The sequence below is a fragment of the Tupaia chinensis genome, unplaced genomic scaffold, assembly GCF_000334495.1.
Source record: "Tupaia chinensis unplaced genomic scaffold, TupChi_1.0 Scaffold000311_2, whole genome shotgun sequence".
NCBI lineage: Eukaryota > Metazoa > Chordata > Mammalia > Scandentia > Tupaiidae > Tupaia > Tupaia belangeri.
The window spans coordinates 6,717,855-6,738,431 of NW_006159803.1; the positions used below are offsets into that span (position 1 = coordinate 6,717,855).

Below are 20,577 nucleotides of genomic sequence, written 5' to 3' on the forward strand. Positions count from 1 at the left end.
CTCTCTCTCCATCTCTCTATCTCTCTGTCTCTCTCTGGCGAGTGCACATGCCCTATAGCAAATTTAAAATAACAATAATAATAAATAAAATTAAATAAGTAATTCTTAAATAAAAAGATGTAGGTATGAAGTAGGGTTAAACAGCGATCAGAAGCAGAGCACCAAACACATTCTTATTTTAAATGGCCCATTGCTGGTCAGTTTTCTCCAGCTGTAAAGATGTAGAATGCACAATTTATGTATTTCCAAGTCTGGGGACACGTTTTTTTCTTTCATAAAGAGCAACTCAAATGTCTCAGTGTCCTGTGTACTTTGTAGAGTTACTCTTTTTTTTTTTAAACATTTATTTATTTATCTATTTATTTGCTGAGATTTTCAGGCCACTGGGTCCAGAACTTGAACTGCAGTGGGCCACATGGGAAGTCCAGTGCCTTAACCACTATGCCACTGCTAGCCTCTGTAGGGTTATTTTTTAAAGACAGATTATGAGAAAGCTCTTTGAAGATTTAGTGCAGTTAGATAGCTATAACCTTCCACATACTCTTACTGATTCTCACTCATTTAGCTTATGCAATGGAAATAGGGTTTTTAAAAAGTGAAATACGATGTTCATGGTATTATCTTAAAACCATGTATGAAAATATTTCTACATTAGATGAAACCATTTTTCCTGGAAATATTTTAGGAACCAGATGGATAACCAACTGTTTGGATATCATACAATGTGAAAGGTGGGAGAAGAATTAGGTAGCATTTCCCAGACTTTTGGTTCTGAAAGAGAAGGGGAGGAAGGAAGGCTGTGAACCATTAAAAATAATAACAGAGAAGAGATAAAACTGACTAGACAACTTTATATTTTACTCAATAAGGACATTAACAAACTTAAAATCCTTTGTGTTATTTTTATTTCACAAAATGATTTAATACCAAAAAGATTTAGTAAGAATCAAAATAAGAGATAGTTCTTTTAAATGAAAACTTTTGATTTAATGAAAAATTTATAATGGTTTCCTATAGATGGTAAAACTTTCAATACAGATTTCTATCTGTTTTCAGACAGTGATTGGGACCGTTAAAATTTTTAACTTTTAACTTTATCATAATTGTCTGCTGTAGTGTTTAGTAAGTGGCCTATATCTCACAATATTAGCAAATCAAATTATACAAATGGAGTGCCTATTTTCTAGGAACTTACTTAAACCATTTTCTTTTTTTACAAACAGCAAGTAAATACATCCATACAATACTTACAAGGCTTTTGTTTTGTTTTGTTTTGTTTTGTTTTTAATAATTGCCAGAGGTATGTGTACTTGTCACAGAAAGTGAGAGAAGGCACTCCCCAATGGGATGTGGTCACACTACAATTCTCTCACCTCCCATTTTGTTACAACTTTGGGCATATCTGTATGTACCTAGAGTGTTTTACAAGCCTCCACAGCTGGGATTTGAACTATGGTTGGCATTTGGGATGTGGCTCTTTATGCATACCTAACCACTGTATTATGGGGCTGGCCAATACTTCTAATCTTGGCAACTAACGATTAAGCAAACAAGTAAACAAAACTTCAAGGATATATAAATGTGTCAGATATAGTCTGCTAATGTGTTATATTGTACAGTTGGAGTTTATAGAGAGGTGTTATTGAACTTTGTCTTATGACTTGTGACAACCTCTAAATAATAGGCAGAAAGACTTTAAAAAAATTATGTTTATCTGGTAAGAGGCATCTCAACAAGGAATATGTGTACAGTGGTAAATACCACCTTTATTCAAGGAGGTAAGGGAAGACAAATGTTTTCTTTTTTTTTTTTTTGGAGAGGTTTTTGCTATAGGGCATGTGCGCTCGCCAGACAGAGACAGAGAGATAGAAAGCGAGAAATCACCCCCCAGAGGGGATGGCCATGCCGCAATCCCTTCTCCTCCATTCTCCTCTTGGGATCTTGGCCACGCACGCACACGTGCCCGGCGTGAGTTTAAGCCACCGGATCCGGGACTTGAACCGTGGTCGACTACGTGGGAGTCCAGCGACATAGCCATTACGCTAACTGCTGGTCCCCCAACAAACGTTTTCAAAAGAAAAATAATGAGGAATTACATTAATCGTTTGAGATTATTATCTTTGGTTACCAAGATCAATAATAAGGGTGATGGCAGTACAAAGTGGGACAGGCAGCTTCTGGACATATGCCCTTGAGGAAGTAATCCTCCTGTAAAGCTGTAGTAATCTTTGTACAAGGTTATGGTTCTGACAGAATCCTTTTGACAGCTCTCCTTATCGTGCATACTTGCATGAGACTCTTCCGTGGCCGCCTTTGGCTGCATTTAGTCAGAGTTCAACATAAATGACTCCATTTTGATTCTAACAAGTTTCACAGGTGATATGCTTGGTTTTCTCTCCCATATCAACTAAATCGCATACGTTTAGAATGTTTATCTTTGAAACTGCAGGTGGTTGTCATCACTTTAAAGCAACGAATGAGGATGAGCCATAAGTATGTGAGCCATGCATGTTACACAATACTTTCTGAAATCTCCTGTTAATTAAGTCCAGTAAACTGACACATCAAGAAATACATTTTGAAAGGGGGTGTGATTTGGAATGTGTGGGTGCATTAAAGAGAAGAAGGGGAGGAAGGAAGGCTGTGAACCTAGGAGTTGGATCTACAGGCCTTGCTCGTTGGGCCACACAATTCGGGTTTAAATGCTTGCTGCAGGGAACCAGCGGTTGGCTTGGTGGTTAAGGCGCTGGGCACGTGTCCTACCATGGTTAGAGTACCGGACATGGTCGTTTGCTTTCTCACTTTCCCTCTATCTCTGTATCTCTCTCTGGTCAAATTAAAATAAATGAATGAATGGATAAATAAAATAAGTATTTGGAAAAAAAAAAAGCTTCCTGCAATCAAACCAACCATCTGGAATAGGATACAGGATTATCTTAAAAGAAGGTGTGTGTGTGTAACACTATGTTCTTTTTCAAAGAGTCCAAGCTGTTAGGGTACCACTTGGTCTCGCTTTGGCAACTCTTTGTTCTTTCTTGAGACCAGTTACACATTTTCCCTGTCAATCCTCAAATACCCAATGGGAGGCCGAGGGATTTCCGTTTCACGAAGATTCCACGTGATAGAGTTAGAGCAGCGATGAACCGAAGTAGGACGCTATCCCAGGGCCAGGCTCTGGGCACCGGCAGCTGTCACGTGACTCGCGCGCTGCCCTCTGGGAGTTGGGCGTCTGCGCACTTGCCACTTGCTGGCGCCTGCGCACTTGCCGGGGCTTCCGCAACCTTCCCGCGCTTTCCTTGTCGAGGAAGATCCTCATGCCGGGTAGCAGACTGGTCGGTGGTGGGGCTGGAGGGATAGGGGCTTGTGAGAACAGGACTAAGTGTGATACAGGCGGCGAGAGAGGAGGGACGCTTCCTTTCAGGACTCTAGTGGGTCTGAAGGGCAAGTAGGGAGGAAAGAGGGCCGAGGCGGGATCCGGGCAAAAGCGGGGAAATGGCCGGGGGGGCCAGAATTGTCTTGAGAAGAAAGGACTGGAGGAAGAAAACGGTTGCAGAAGGCCGAGTGGGTGGGGGGCCTTGGCAGTGACCTTGTTACTAACCCCGAGATCGCATAGCCGGGGGCACAATGGTGCTTGTCACAGGCGGAGGACCAGCCTCTCAATCCGACTGGAAATTGGCCTAGGACTTCAGTTATGACAGAAAAACGAATTTATTTTTATACAAATAGAATTAACTAATTATAAAAATGTTCATTGGGCATCAGTGCTCATCCTGTTGCTTTGAAAGAGGAGAGAAGAGTTATAAAAGGGAGAGTAAAAGGGGAACAACTCTCAGGTTGGTTTCTCCGTAACATTTTGCAGTTCCCAAGGCGAAGTGAGTACCGCAGATGAGCACGTGTGGTTTCTTCCGTAAAACTGTTACAGCGCTTAAACTTGCATGCTATAGATGTGCTAGCAGGCATGTAGAAGTACTGTACGGAATTTACTAAACATCTTTCTCTGTGATTTCTTGTTGCTCTTTCTGCTCATCATGCATGTTCTATACTTACTAATCAAACAGGTTTATTACAGTTTTCCAGGTCAGAATAGTTTATCAAAAAACGAACAGGAAATGAATTGATAACTTGAATGTGCATAGGGTACCTTATCTCCAAGAGAGACTAGATTTCAACCTTAGTTTAAACTTAATTTTTAGATGACTCGGGAAAATTCGTTCACCGTTTTTGAGAAACTAATTTAAAAGTAAAACGTGAAGCCCTGTTAAAGTAAGGTAGAAACAATCCCACACTACAATGGTGAGGAGATGTTGGCTCCCATCTGGCCCCTTATTTGACCTTGGTCAGCCATCTCTGTCTTTTTTATCTCATTTGTGGAAAACAAAATTGAATTTGATGAACTGTAAGATGGATTTCAATATTAAGATTTTGTGACAGTAAAGGAATCTTGGCGGAACCTCAAGTCCTGAAACAAGACAGAAGTATTGAAGAGACTAGTTTGGCTGAGTATACATGGGGGAGTAGTAGAAAATGTTGGGAATGGTAGGTTGGCTGCACCGTAAGGTATTAACTTTGGATGCCATACCATAGAATTTGTACTTATTCTGGAGCAGTGAAGAGTCAGTGGAAGGTTTTTAAGTTAATCAAAGTTTTGAAAGATTATTCAAACTACTGTTGGTAGAATGATTTAGAGAAGGGTATAACTGAATTTAACTAAGTGACAGCTACTGAGAACCTTAGTTAACAGCAGCAGTAGGCATGGGGAAAAAGGGTGGGATTCAAGAGAACTGTAACATGAAGTTTGTACCTAAATTTGGCATCAATCTAAACTTTCGAGTTTGTGCCTCCAGAATATCATGGCAGGTCATGCTGTGAAGCCTGATAATAGAAATTGCAAGAGACCACGAGAATTAGAGGTAAGCTCTATGATCCTGGAGCCTTAATCTTTTATTCTATTTTATGTGCTTAGCAAATTTCTTCCGTTTAAGGAGGCTCTATGGATAAATGTGATTTAATATTTTTATATTACCAGAGCTGGAATTGTCCCAGCAGAAACTTTGTTGACTGCACCTACTTTTTTTTTTTAAACGAAGTATAAAACTCCAAGAAACTATTGGGAGATTTCTTTTGGTAGCTTGTGTTTTAGAGACAGAGTGAGTTCGTGCTTTTATGGCATATAGGACATTACATATTTTGCTGTATAAGATAGCTAGGTACTGTAGTTACTTATTTTTTTAAAGGAAGAGCACTATATCCTGGCCCCTGCAATTGATCTATTGCATTTGGGACATTATTCCTCTCATGAAGATTATGTTATCTTGCAGTAGTATTTGGCTATTGTCCAAATTATGATTTTGCTATATTGCTTTGTAAACAAATTTGATTCAAAATACCAGATACTTTTTCACCAGGGGAGTAAAATCATATCCAAAATCGAATTTAAAGCCAAAATAAAATTTAGTATATTGAGCAAGGTTTATCTTGGGCCTGAAAGTTTTTTGGGGAGTACAATTTTCAATGATGAGTTAGGTCATGAGAATATGTAATTTCTAGCATATTTACATTTTTCAAAAAAAATTTGTTCTTTCTTTTGTGGACACGATGTTCATGTGATAAGGCTCTTATTGACCATATATTTTCTTTGCCTTGCTCTGTTAGCCTCAAATGCCAGATAGTCCACAGCTGTCCTCTCTTGGAAAATCAGATTCGTCTTTCTCTGAAAATTCTGGACTACTTTATAAAGATGAAGTCTTAGAGAAAGATTTAAATGGTGGTGTATAAAATTTTTATGTTGCTATAAATCAATTTTTGCAGTACAGAAGGTTTATTATATTTTATAACTTGATGATTTTTTTGAAACAGATATGAGCAAGGAAATTAATCTAATGTTGTCTACATATGCAAAGATTTTAAGGCAAGTACTTACTGTATATTCTCTTTGGTCTTTATGTTAGAAATAGAAATTCTCTTCTGGAAACTGCACTGGGAATTTTAATTCTGTGATTGCAAGACCTACTAAGTAATTAAAACTACAGAATTTTTTGTCCTACCTCAGTTGCTTATAAAAGATTAGTTGGTTATTTTCAGGGAATAACCTCAACTTTTTTGCTAAAAATACTTTGTTTTATTATTGCCAGAACTATTGAGTAATAACTAGACTGAATGTATTTTGGTCTTTAATTAGATGACATCACATTTTGAATTTTATGTAAATATCTGCTTAAGAGAAATGCCATTTGGTGAAATTAATGATAATAGAATATTATTAAAGATAAATATTTATTACATATGAGGCCAGCCCTGTGGCCTAGTGGTTAGGCCAGCTGGATCCCACATGACTGACTGGGTTGTTTGATTCTTGCTCCCAGCACCTTGAAAAACACATTGTGTGTGTGTGCATGCATGTGTGCATGCCCCAAATCCTAGCATATTGTAGACATGGAGAAGGGATTGTGAGACCACACCACATTAGGGGATACTTTCTTCCTCTCTCTCTCTCTCTGGTGAGTGCATGTGCACTGGTAATTAAAAATAATAATAATAGGCCAGCTGGTGATGTGGTTAAGGCAACTGGATCCCATATGGCCAACTGCATGGTTCAAGTTCCAGACCTGGTGGCTTGGAAAACACACTAGGTGTGTGTACATGTGTACCCACCATCCTGAGAGGAGAATGAAGGAGAAGAGATTGTGGCATGGCCGTTCCCTGTGAGGGGTCATTTGGCACTTTTCCTCCTCTCTTTTTCTGTCTCTTTGTTAAACACATGTGCCCTATGACCAAACTAAAATAAATAAATACATAGTAATGAGTTAAAATACTGTGACTAATGGAAATAGTTCATTAAATATTTATATAATATGTTTATATTTTATCTATATATATTTGAAAACTGAATTTAAGTATTTTATTGAACTGAGATTGTCATTTCTTTTTTGGGGGGTAGAGGTTTTTGCCTTAGGGTTCATATACTCTCTGGAGAGAGAGACAGACAGAAATAGTGAAAGGGAAAGTGAGAAATTACCCCCTGAGGGGATGGCTATGCTGCAGTCCATTTCCCTTCATTCTCTTCTTGGGATTTTGAGTACACATGCACATGTGCCCTTTGGGATTTTCAAGCCATTGGTCTGGGTGTTGAACTGCACAACTGGCCATGTGGGATCCAGCACCTTAACTTCTATATCACCTGGTGGCCCTACATATTATTTTTTTTAAACTACTGGACAATCCTTATTCTTGAATAATGGTTTGTGTAGCTGTAAAAATAATGTAGATAATTCAGTGTGAGAGTTATAGTATATGAGATATGTTTTTCTGTGTCAGGATCTTTTTCGAGGAGTGAAAAATGTGTCATTAATTTAACTTTTTCCTGAAGAGTATTAGTGAGTTAATGAAGCTCTCTAGTACATAAAGCAATTTAAATGAAATAGCTAATAAATGTAGAGTATAATAAACGTCACCATGATGGTGTATTTAGATTTTATAACTAGTTTAATGTAACACTTTTTTCCCCCATTAGCGAGAGAGCAGCAGTAGATGCATCTTACATTGACGAGATAGATGGACTCTTCAAAGAAGCCAATACTATTGAAAACTTCCTAATACAAAAAAGAGAGCTCCTGAGACAGAGGTTAACAGTGATTGCAAACACACTACACAGATAAAATGTGCAATTAAAATAAACTGAGAATTTAAACCTGTTATTGTTGTAATGAAAGAATGACATTTATGCTTCAAAAGCTCCCTAGTTGTTAAAGAAAATGTGTATCTCAGAGAAGGGGAAACTCCTTGAATTTCTTTCCTAGATTTAAAAAGAGCTTTGAGCTGGACATTAATATCAAGTATGTAGTTTTTCTTTTCAGGGCCAGATTTTGGGGCACATTTTGTTAAAGTGTAAATTATATAAATCATATATGGAGTGTTTTCTTTTTTTCCTTTAAACTTTCTATCCTTTCTTAAACTTCTAAAAGAATACAGTTAATTATATAATGCTTAACAATACTACAATAGTGTACTTTTTAAAAGAATATTCTTATTTAATAGCAGATAACTTTGGAGGTAGTTTTAAGTTTTTTTTTTTTATGATTGGTGTTATAAAAGAACATTAAAACCTTTCCTAGTTTCTCACCATGTAGTAAAATATAACTGCTGTTACTGTTTAACATTGCTATTTGATTATTTTTACTATTACGATATATGACTAATATAAACTTAGTTTAAAATTATTTTATTGTAGTAAAAGGAGTAAAATAAAAACCAGAAATTGCTAACTAGTACCTTGTATGAGTCGGCTTTTTACACATCAACCACATCAATGGATGTAGTTAGTGGATTATAGTTAGGAAATTTACTGGCTGTTTGCTGTGAAATAAGGATTAGTGATCTTCAGTTAAAGAGATTAGTTGACAACATGACAATTTTGACAGGTCACTTAAATCCTATTGTAATTTAGAAGTTGAGTTTGCAATGGAGGGTCTCTACTACTTATCTGGCTAAAACAATGATGTCTTTGATGTAAAATACTGCTATTATACTATTGAAAACTTTCTATATACTATCTAATTATAAAGGGGTAAGTGTTGGGTGGTTGGAAAAGTCATGATGCATTTTTGCACAGAAAAACACGTCATGGCTTTCTCCACAACTTAATATGTTAATTTGATTTTTAAAAAATTACAGCATCCATTTTTCAAGCCCACATGTAATTCAGTCTATGATACATATATATATATATATATTTTTTTTTTTTTTTTTTTGGAGAGATTTTTGCTATAGGGCACATGCACTTGCCAGACAGACAGAGACAGACAGAAAGCGAGAGATCACCCCCCAGAGGGGATGGCCATGCCACAATCTCTTTTCCTCCATTCCCCTCTCGGGATCTTGGGCACGCACGCACATGCACCCGGTGTGAATTTAAGCCACCGGGTCCGGGACGCGAACCGTGGTCGACTACGTGGGAGTCCAGCGACATAGCCATTACTCTAACTGCTGGTCCCGATATGTATATTTTTAATAGTAAGAGCATTCACAAATTTAGACACATTTGAAAACAATACCACAGAAAATTGGTATTCCTAAGGGTGGTAACACATTTGCCTTGTTACCTTCTAAACCCTAAACTAAAATTTCATCAAATTACTATTCTAAGGTATGACCATATACAACTTAAATACCCATACAAGAAAGGATGGTAAAAGTAAAATAAAATAATACTTACTAAAATAAAATTGTTTGAAAAAAATCGGGTTAGCTCCATGCAGGGTAGTGCACTACTCAAGAAAATCTGGATTCCATGTGGTGACTGTGTTTGAATCCCCTGCTCAGTCCTCCCAAAGCATGTTGGGAACACATGAGTGTGCCAAGGATCTGACAGACTGAAAGAAGGGGATCACAACATGATCCCATCTGTGGAGGGTGTTTCTTTCTCCCGCATGTGCTTGCACATGCTCTCTATCATGAGTAAAGAGAAAAAAGTTTAAATGGAAAAAATTACTGAATTGGTAAAGATGTACACTGATGGCATAGCATAGGCAGGAGGTCAAGCAAATACTAGAAATGAAATTTTAAAAAATTGAATATGACCAGAAAACTATATTTGAGTTAATATGATATTACCTGAATTTTGCCTTATTTTATTACCTTACAGAGTTCTTCAGTATTTGAAATACAAAGATAACTCTGCTGACCTACTGTCATTAAGAATTGTTCTTGAGTTAATTTTTCTAAGCATTAATTAATATACACAATAAGACCTATAGGCTATTTCAATTTGGAAAATACATAAAAGTGTAAGACACTCCTCTCTGACTATTTTATTTTAAAAATAATATTTACTGGGATCAGCAGATGGTGTAATGGTTACGTTGCTGGACTCACATGTAACCGACCGAGGTTCGAGTCTTGGACCCAGCAGCTTAAATTCATGCCAGATGTGTGTGTGTGTGTGTATGTGTGTATGTGTACGTGCCCAAAATCCTGAGAGGAGAATGGAGGAGAAGGGATTGTGGTGTGGCCATCTCTTCTGGGGGGGGGGGTGATTTCTTGTTTTCTGTCTCTCTGTCTCTCCGGTGAGCACACATGCCCTCACCAGCAAAAATCTCTAAAATGATAATATTTATTTTCATTTTTTTTCCTTTTTTTGGAGAGGTTTTTGCTGTAGGACTAGTGTGTTTGCCAGAAAGACAGAGGGAGACAGAGAGACAGAAAGCGAGAAATCACCCCCCAGGGGGGCTGGCCACACTGCACTCCCTTCTCCTCTATTCTCCTTTCCGGATCTTGGGCATGCACACGCATGCTCCTGGTGTGAGTTTAAGCCTCCAGGTTCAGGACTCGAACCATGGTCGACTACATGGGAGTTCAGCGACAGCCATTACGCTAACTGCTGGTCCCAACTTTCATTTATTTTTTAAAAATTTGTCAGCACATTCGCTTGCCAGAGAGAGAGAAAGAGAGAGAGGGAAAGTGAGAAAGCATCCTCCATGAAGAATGGACACATCGCAGTCCCTTTCCCTTCATTTTTCTCTTTTGGGATTTTGGGCACTCACATATTTTGTGCTCATCGTGTTTCTCAAAGCCACTCAGTCTAATACTTGAACCACAAAGTAGGTCATATGGTCAGGTGGTCGAAGGTGGCTGGAACCCATATGGCCTACTTTGTGGTTCAAGTATTAGACTAATGAATAGAAAAGGGAGCTGGCCCCATAGTGCAGCCATTAAGTGCTGTGTATAGTTAAGAAAGCTGGATCCCACATGGTTAAGTTTCGAATCCCTGACTAACTTCTTGAAAAACATGCCAGATGCAAGTGTGTGGGAGTCCAAAATCCTGAGGAGATGGAGAAATGGAGGAAAAAGGATTGTGAAGTGACCACACACCCCTCAGGGGATTCTCTTTCTTTTTCTGGCAACCACATACATACACCCTCTAACACTCCCTCTCTGGAAAAAACAACACATACACATACCAAAAAACAAACAAACAAACAAAAAAAATGGAAGGGAGGATGAAATGATAGAAAGGCAGAGAGATAGTAAATGGGAAGTTGTTGCTATACTGTAGAATTTATTGACAATCTAAATGGACTTTATACTCTATCTAAATCTTTTAGAGGGGAGAATGGCTTAACGAAATTGATCCCATGGATCAGTATCAGCTACCTTTATTGTGAGGACAGATTTAAAAAAAGGAAGTTTACGAAGAGAGACCACCATTGGTGGTCCAATTTTAATACTTTAAACAATTGCTTATTATAGATAGGTTGTTGGGATAATTGTTATGTAAATGAAACTAAGAGATCACAGGAATTCTGAAACTCCACCCTCTACCTCTCCACCTCCAACCTATTATATCAGTGAGCTGGGAACAATGCAGTTCTTTGAGTGTTCATTGTTTAGTGGTACTTCGAACTAACAGTGCTCGTCAGGATTTTTGGAAAGCGCAGATTTGCCTAATACAAAAATGTCTTACCGAATTTTTCTCCGTTTTGTCAGCAATCTTTTAACCATTGGAGTGGGTTTCCTTTCTGTGATAGTGCATCGGCTCCAAGGTAGGGGAACCACCCCTTTCTCTTTCTCTTTCCTCTTCCTTTTCTTCCCACGAGTCTGCACTTTGAATTGTGCCTCTTTTCTGAAGATTACTGGGGGCTTCTGAAGCTTTCCACTCTGTGTAAAGCTGATGCTGGCAGCAGCACCGCAGAGCCGGAAGTTGAAGACTGAGCAGGATTCTTTCATCATCCTCAGGAAAACATCCTTCGTGTTTGTTTACTTTATGCGACACATAGGGGAATGATTTGAGGTCTAGGGATTCTTTTGGATATGCAATAAGAAGGATATGTACTATTCAGATTTTTCTAAGTTGAAAATCATTACCACATGTTCTAATATAAATGTTTCTATTTGCATTCTGGGGAACTGCAGTGATACCTATGCTCATTGTTTCACAGCTTTCTATTATAGCTGTAGTGTTACATGATTTTATTTCTGGAAATTGGCTGATGTCGAGCTATCAGAAGTCATACTGATACAATATACATTTTAAAATTGTTTAATTGGATAATTTAATGCTTGCAGTGTGCAAAGCAATGTGCTAGGTACTTGAGAGAGAAGGGAAATGAAAACCAGACCTTATATGCCTAGAGTACTGGTAGTAGGGGTTATGAAGTATATTTATCTTTGTCACATAGGGTAGAATAAGATATTGGCCATATGAAAACTATAAACAGATATTGAATGAATTCAAATGAAGGACAATCAGTTTTTGCTATAGGAACTGGGAATGCTGTATTTATGAAGCAGGTGACATGAAAACTGGATCTTGAAAGATGAGTTGGGTAAGTGATTTCATCTGAAGGAGATCGGGAACTATGGCGAGGAGAATGGTTTGATCGTGGTGCAGAGAAGGAAATGAGTGGTCTAATTAGGTGGAAGTGGAAGGCGTTAGTGACGGCCTGCCACTAACTGGACAGATAGGTTGGGACAACACTGTAGGAGACTTTTATAAGTGCCTGGCTGATCAGTTTAGATGTCACCTGGTAGGTGGTGTGGGACCATTTGTGAGATTTTATGGAGGAATATATGATGCAGTCAGATCTATAGGAAAATTAACTTAGCAGCAGTGCTTCTTGATCTTTTTAACATAATACATGAAGAAAATGGTAGTATGTTTAATGCACACTGGGGTAAATTGGATGGGATATGGAGTTTTAAGGAGTTACCTAGAGCTGGGCCCCTGGCCAGCCCAAGAACTAAGGGAATCAAGAGGTCTTCCAGTTCTGAAACTCTGGCGTACAAGAGAGTTGACTCTCTATCTAGTTTCTCCTTCTATATTAGGAGTGTTATAATATCCACTTAAGAGTCGTGAGGCTTTAAATTTGAAAAGTGGGAAGGAAGTCACTAAAAGATAAGAGTAGTTGAAGCATCAGTGCTGATGAGAGCAGGTTCAGGCCAGGAAAAGAATTTGGAAGGCTATTCAGGATGGAGGCCCTGGTAAAAATCTTTTTAGAGAATTTCCCCCAGACACTCCTGCAAACTGCTGAGCCTTAGTCATTTATACTAGCCACCCTTATCATTTTAACTTCCCCTTACCAGCTATGTGTGGATATAGCAGAATTCACTTAGTGAATGTGAGGGGTAATGGAGAGGGTGAATTCAAGGCCACTGAGATGTTTGAATCTAGGTGATTTAGCAGTTGGGAGAATTGATTCGGAAGGAGGAAAATGGATTATAGTAATATTTCCATAGATCAAGAGTCACCTGTAAGAAGTAATTGGTGAAATTAAGAGGCTAGATAAGATTGCCAAGGGCAAGAGGTGAGATTAAGGAATAAAGGCCCAAGGTCAGGCTTTAGGAACACATTCATGATGTGATAACAGAATTAGCATTTGGAAAATTATTTACTATTGTATATTTAACATTAGACATGAACAGGAAGTAGTAACCTTTTTTTTAATCTGCATTTTATTATTTAAAAACCTGAGGCCCAGAGAGATGAAATAACTTGCCCTAAATAGTGAGCTAATAACTAGTGAAACTAGCATAAAGCAGAGTAGTCAGAGAGAAAGCAGAAAAGTTAGAATAGTATGATATCTCAGAAGCCAAGAATAGAAAGAGGTTTAAGAATATGTTGATGGCAATATCAAGAACTGTAGGAAGTGTGGAAATCATTGCCAATAGTAGGCAGTGGTGTATAGAACATAGACATATAAATGTTTTCTAAAGTGTAAAATGCTTTAAATTCATGTATTGGTTGTTGGGAATGTCATGCATTTTTGTATAGAAGAACAGAAAAATGCATCATGACTTTCAGACAACCTAATATTTACTCAAATGACCAAACAGGCTATTTGATTTAGTTCTACTTAAATAAGTAAGATGAGTAAAATACCTGATCCCAGGGAATTTATATTAATCTGAGAGGAGAAAAGAGAAATATGCACAGTGTTAATAAAAGTAGAGCAAGATGAATACCCACGAGGCTCCTTCTTTATCATTTCAAAGCATTCTTTTCATACCTCCAATATTGTGGTTCCCAAAAGATTATTGCTTTTTCTTTCCCAGAGATTTGGACTTATTAGGAACAGAGAGGAGTCCAGGAAACTGTATTTTTAGCAATATCATCGGGCATTTCTGTTGTAAGTAGTCCTCAGACCAGACTTTGAGAAGCAATGCCGAAACAAAACACTCATTACAGTAATGAGTGTTTGTTGTTTACTAGGCAGGAAGTTCCTTAGGGCTATAATACTTAAAATACTTTTTATCCTTTATCAGTGCCACATACTTTGTCAAATGAATAAAATAATAAAAAAGATATTTTATTGGATTGATCATTAAGGTTATATAATAATAGCTAGCATATTTTGAGTGTTTACTTTGTTGTAAGATCTTTACATAAGCTCATACATAAGCTAACTATTACAGGTTTAGAAGTGGTAAGAATTATTATCTCGACTTTAGAAATGAAGAAATAGCACAGAGAGGTTATTTGTGTCTTGCTTAAGGCTGCTTATTTGGCAGATGGCAGGCCAAAGTTTAAACTGAAGCAGTTGGGAGCAGGCAGAGCCCCAGCTCACACTCAAATATTGCACAATGCTGCCTTTTAGTTGAAGTAACACTTGAGATAGACTTTGAACAATAGATATTCTTTTCTTTCTTTTTTTTTTTTTTGATATTATTTTCTTAGGGTAGGTGTTGGGAAGGACATTAAGGGTGAATGTGAATTTTATTTGGGACATAGATGGGTTTGGTTGAATTGTTACATGTAGAAAAGAAGAAAATCTCATGCTCCAAAGTAGATTTTTGAAAGGTTTGAGAGAAATGGGATATGGATATATTGTAAAATAATTTGCTAACAGAATGCAAATCTCATTTCTTTAGAGGAATAATGTCCTGATGTGGTAATTTATTTTTCTTGTCTAGACTTCTGTATTGCAGCTAAACTGTTGTGAAATAAAACAAGAAGTTTATTTTATTTTATTTTATACTACCTAATTAATTATGTATTTGACCAACTGTCTGCCCTGTGAATGCTCAGTAAGCAGAAATAATAGGTACAATTTTCAACTCCCGATTATATACTAGCAATACTTGCTTCTTGTGGCTTTTGAACTAAAGGTAATATTAGGTTGGGTATCATTGCATATTTCATGACAACTTTCTCCAAGAAAGTGCCATGTGCATTAATGTATGTGCCATTAAAATACAAGAAGTTAAAGATTCAATTTTTTGAGAGAGAGATTTTTGCTGTCGAGTGTGCGTGCTCACCAGAGAGAGAAAGATAGAGAGACAGAAAGTGAGAAATTGCACCCCAGGGGATATGGCCATGCTGCAATCTCTTCTCTTCCATTCTTCTCTCGGAATTTTGGGCATGCACACACACATGTTCGTTGTGTGTTTTAAGCCACCCAATCCAGGACTTGAACTGCTGTCAACTATGTGGGAGTCCAGTGACATAACCATTATGCCATCCGCCGGTCCCTTAAAGATTCTAATAACTTTACAGAAATCACTGTGAAATCACATTCTAGTGTATCTAGGTACTAGGGTCAATGTAATTATGATAATATTGAATGGTTATTTTTAATCATAATAATGAGGTTGCTATTAGCACATCTAGTGTTACAGAGATTTATTCTCATAGAGACAAGTATTGTTCAACTATGAGAAGGGATAATAATAGTAATTAATGTGCTGAGTTAATTTCTTAGGTAGATTAATATTGCAAGAAATGTAAGATTGCTGTGGTTTGAAAATGGAGAACCAGAGTTGATAGTCTGAGAATGAGGAAGGAGACAAGAATTTGGAGACTTTATTTGGTTTTAGGTTCACATTTCTCTTAAACTGCCAGTCAGTAAGATTGTAGAGAAATAGGCCTGTTTATAAAAAGACTGGTAACATTTTTTTGTGCTTTTGATTTCCTTTGTGTAGTTTTGAAATACATGGGAAATACTCATCAGAAAAAAGCTATCTTCAGGGAGCGGCAGAATCTGCCAAGTATTGCACCACTATTGACCACAGTGAAGGAGACGCCACAAACCATCCCTGCCCGAATCCGAGGACGTTTTCCTACCTGGCTCAATGGCTATCTACTTAGAATTGGACCTGGAAAGTTCGAGTTTGGGAAGAATAAGTAAGCCTTGATTTTGGAGAATAATTTGGATTTCTTGGCATGGGTTGGGTTTTATGAAATATGCATTAATATCTGCTTCCTTTCTGAGGCTAACACTACCATTCACTCCCTTTGATTATAGATAGCCTAGAGCAGAAGAAAAGAGACTAAATTCTTTTTTCAAAAGTCCTGCCTTTTTGCTCTGCATAATAATGTAAATTTGACATCCTTTACACGTTTCTGCCAAAACAGTAGAGGTGTCAGAAACTCAGTGCGTGACTGCCAAGCTGTTTCACCACAAGTTCCTGAAGGAAGGACAATGTCTTCACCACTTTCTCCCTCATACAGTCTTCCCCAGACACAGTGGCCTCTTTCATTTCCTCAAACTAGACACATTTACTTTTGCTCAGTGTCTTGTCACTAGCATTCTCACCTATCTTCCCTAATCTCCCAAGCCTGGATCTTCTTGTTCAGGTATCAGCTTAAAACTCATATCCTTTGAACCTTTCCTGATCTTCTGATCTAAAAACGCTAGTATTTGTTGTATCATCTATTTTAATTCTCTATGCAGCACTATCAGTGTCTAGTATTTTTTTGTTTGTGCGTCAGCTGTGTTGTCCCAATAGAATATAAATTCCATGAGGGCAGGGACTTTTTCTAGTTCACCCTATATCCCCACTATCTAGAATAGTAGTCTCTACCTAGCTAGCACTCAATAAATAGATGTAAATGAAAGACTCTAGTATATAATTTCTTTGGATGTTTACTAGGGACATGAAGCCATGTGAAGAAACCCCTATGACCCATGTTAAACTGAACCAAACTGGCCTAACCAGGCCTCCATACTTGAGTGAAAACTTTTTCTCCAAGCAGCCTTCTTTGATATTGAACTGCAACCTAGCTTGATATGCAGAAATGTTTTATACCTGGTACTAGCAACTGAGCCTTAGCCAATCATAGCAGCCAACCTTTAGCTAGTCACAGACTGCCAGCTGATCAGACCATGAGCATATTAGGCGTTTGCCAGCTGCAGCCACTCACAGTTGGTTTTGTATGTCACTTCTTTTTCTCTGGCTATAAATATAACTTGCACTCTTCCTCCCCGCCTCCCCCTTAGTAATGTCTGTCAGGAAGGCTACCTGTTAAAGTGTGTTAAATTTAACTGGTCTTGAGGCCAGCACACAGCACAGTGGTTAAGGTGCTGGACTCCCACGTGGCCAACCATAGTTCAGATTCCAGACCTGGTGACTTGAAAGTCATGCCAGGCGGCGCATGTGCTTGTGTGCCCAAAATCCCAAAAGAAGAATGGAGGAGAAGGGGAAGGGTGATCTAGGTACTAGGGTCAATGTAATTATGATAATACTGAATGGTTATTTTTAATCATAATAACAAGGTGTGGCCATCCCCCTTAGGGGGGTGATTTCTCACTTTCTCTCTCTCTTTCTCTGTGTCTCTAGTGAGCGCACATGCATGCCCTGTAGTAAAAATTTCTCTAAAAAAAGAAAAAAATTTTAACTGGTCTTGGATTTTTCCTTGTTGACACCAGGAAGGAATCTGCTTTGTTTTAAGCATTTTTTCAATCATAGAAAAAATATGTTTTCTATCATAAAAGTTTTTACATATTTAAAATTTTTTGAAATGTTGAAGAGATAGAGAAGAAAGCATATACCACCTGACATACCATCTGTTAACATTTTACTTATTTCATCTCAGTCTTCCTCGCTATTTCTACAGATTTGTTTTAAATATTTATAGAATAAAGATAAGTAAAATGGAGCCAGCAGGCAGCATAGTAGTTAAGTTGCTGTACTCCCATATGGTTGACTGTGGTTGGAGTCCTGGACCTGGTGGTCTGAAACTCATGCTGGGCACATGTGCATGTGTGCCCAAAAAACTGATAGGAGAATGGAGGAGAAGGGATTGCAGCATGGCCATACCCTCTAGGGAACAGTTTCTTGCTTTCTATCTCTCTATCTCTCTGATGAGCACATGCGCCCTATGGCAAAAATCTCTAAAAAACGATAGGTAGTAGTTCTAGACTCAGGAAATATTCAGACAAGCCTTTTTAAAGTTGAGGTGTGTCCTGGCCTGTTCAAGAAAACTATGGTCGATGGGAACCAGCAGTTAGCGTAATGGCTATGTTGCTGGACTCCCACGTAGTCAACTGCGGTTTGCGTCCTGGACCCAGTGGCTTAAAACTCACACCAGGCGTGCATGCGTGTGTGCCCAAGATCCCGAGAGGAGAATGCAGGAGAAGGGATTGTGGCATGACCATCCCCCCTGGGGGGTGATTTCTTGCTTTCTGTCTCTATGTCTCTCTCTGTCTGGCAAGCGCACGCGCCCTATAGTGAAAAAAAAAAAACCCTATAGTGAAAATATCTCCAAAAAAAAAAAAAAAAAAAAGAAAACTATGCTCGGGACCAGCAGTTAGCGTAATGGCTATGTCGCTGGACTCCCATGTAGTTGACCACGGTTTGCGTCTGGGACCCGGTGGCTTAAAACTCATGCTGGGCGCGTGTGCGAGCATGCCCAAGATCCCGAGAGGAGAACAGAGGAGAAGGGATTGCAGCATGGCCATCCTCCCTGGGAGATGATTTCTTGCTTTCTGTCTCTGTCTCTGTCTGTCTGTCTGGTGAGCGCCCTATAGCAAAAACCTCTCCAAAAAAATAAAAAAAGAAAACTATGCTCTAAGCTCCATCTTCGAGACTCCTGAAATATTCAGACAAGTGGAGGAGAGATTTTGTCACAGAATGACCAGAAACCACTGCAGAGGGACAAGAAATATGAGAAACCAAGAAAATATCTAAGGGAAAAGAACAATCCTTCATCATCCATAGACAGTACAGTAGAACTCATGGAAATGTCTGATAGAGAATTCAGAATATTCATAGTGACAAAACTAAATGAAATGAAGAGATAATGAACTCCAGAAGATGCAGGACAAAAGAGACAACGAGTTCCAGGACGTGCTGAAGTTTTTCCATGATCTGAAAGAGGAAATACATACCATAAAAAAGAATCAAATGGAGCCATTTGAAATGAAGGCTGCCATTCAGGAAATCAAAACCTCCCTTGAAAGTATTAAAAGCAGATTAGTTCATGGAGAAAATCAAATATCAGATGTTGAAGGCAAAACCTCTAATCTAGAAAAAACAACCCAGCGGCCAGCAGGTGGCTTTGTGATTAAGAGTGCTGGACTCCCACTTGGCTGACTGTGGTTCGAGCCCCGGACCTGGTTGCTTGCTTTCTCACTCTCTCTCTCATTCACACTCTGTCCCTCTCTGGTCAAATTAAAATAAATAAAGTTAAATAAAATAATTCTTTAAAAAAAAACTGAGACAATAACCCTTCAAAATGAGAACACTATATGAGAAATACTAGACAGCATTAAGCACCCAAACATCCAGATAATTGGTATCCCAGAAAGTGAGGAAACTAATAAGGTCATTGATAATTTATTCTATGAAATTTTAGAAGAAAATTTTCCAAATCTAGAGAGGCATTCAAATATCCAGACCCAATAAATATAAAGGACCCCTAATAGAAGCAACTTAAGAAGATCTTCTCCAAGGCACATCATAGCCAGACTGGCCAAATGTACGGACAAAGACAAGATACTAGAATTGACAAGAGAGAAACGTCACGTTACTTATAAAGGTTATCCAGTCAGGCTAACCTCAGACTTCTCATCAGAAACAATGCAAGCAAGGAAAGAATGGGAAAATATATTCTAAGTGTTAAGTGAAAAACAGTTTCAACCAAGAATACTATACCTGGCAAGATTATCTTTCATATGGAAAGAAAGGATAAAAACATTTTCAGATAAACAAGACCTGAAAGAATTTGCCAATAGCAGACCCACTCTTCAAGAAGTTCTGAAGGGAGTGCTCTACCAAGAAAACTAAAGACACATACAGAAATAAGAGAACAAAAAGCAACCAAGAAAACGATCAGTTTAATGCTAGGGACAGGAAATATCAATAATGACGTTGAATGTTAACTTCCAGGGGTTAGACGGGAAGATTGGACCACAGTAACACTGCATGTTCAACAGAAGAGAGTTTGAACATAAGACTGAACTGGCGAAATAGAATTTTATGACTTTTGAGTAAAAGTTTGCTTATTTAAATGGAAACATAAACTTTTCTTCCTTCCTGACCCCTCTGGAATTGGAAAATATTTGGGAGTATTCTTATTTTGTGGCAGAAAGGTTCTTTGCATAAATTCAATAATGCTTGTTGCATTGAATCAGAAATTGGAAATATTCATTCTTGGACAGGGCTTTGATTAGAATGCTATACCTGAAGATTAATCAGTGAGTAAAGTTTCACCTCTTCTTTTCCTATTTGGATGCCTTTAATTTTTTCCTCTTTTCTGATTGCGTTGGTGAGGACTTCCAGTACTATATTGAGAAGGAGTGGAGAAAGTGGGCATCCTTGTCTTGTACCTGTTTTTAGTGGGAAAGCTTTCAGCTTTTCTCCATT

General features: G+C 38.1%; 2 protein-coding genes across 4 annotated transcripts in view; both read left to right on the forward strand.

Annotated features, from left to right (window-relative positions):
• LOC102485450 (succinate dehydrogenase [ubiquinone] cytochrome b small subunit, mitochondrial) overlaps positions 1–20,577 on the forward strand; it is a 117,393-nt gene that overhangs the window by 61,419 nt on the left and 35,397 nt on the right. Inside the window, exons 1-2 of one of the 3 annotated variants that reach the window (XM_014588810.2) lie at positions 4,892–4,910; positions 15,913–16,114. In XM_014588810.2, coding sequence (XP_014444296.1) covers positions 15,924–16,114 — 191 coding nt within the window. In that variant the 5' untranslated portion in view covers positions 4,892–4,910; positions 15,913–15,923. Of the gene's footprint in view, positions 1–4,891; positions 4,911–11,434; positions 11,538–15,912; positions 16,115–20,577 lie in introns of those variants that run through there. The other 2 variants (XM_006150996.3, XM_006150995.3) reach the window with 2 other exon arrangements.
• On the forward strand, positions 3,074–7,882 carry TEX12 (testis expressed 12). Its single transcript, XM_006151001.2, has 5 exons — positions 3,074–3,321; positions 4,845–4,910; positions 5,653–5,764; positions 5,857–5,908; positions 7,511–7,882. The coding sequence occupies exons 1-5, from the start codon at positions 3,139–3,141 to the stop codon at positions 7,653–7,655; spliced, it is 558 nt and encodes a 185-aa protein (XP_006151063.2). The 5' UTR covers positions 3,074–3,138; the 3' UTR covers positions 7,656–7,882.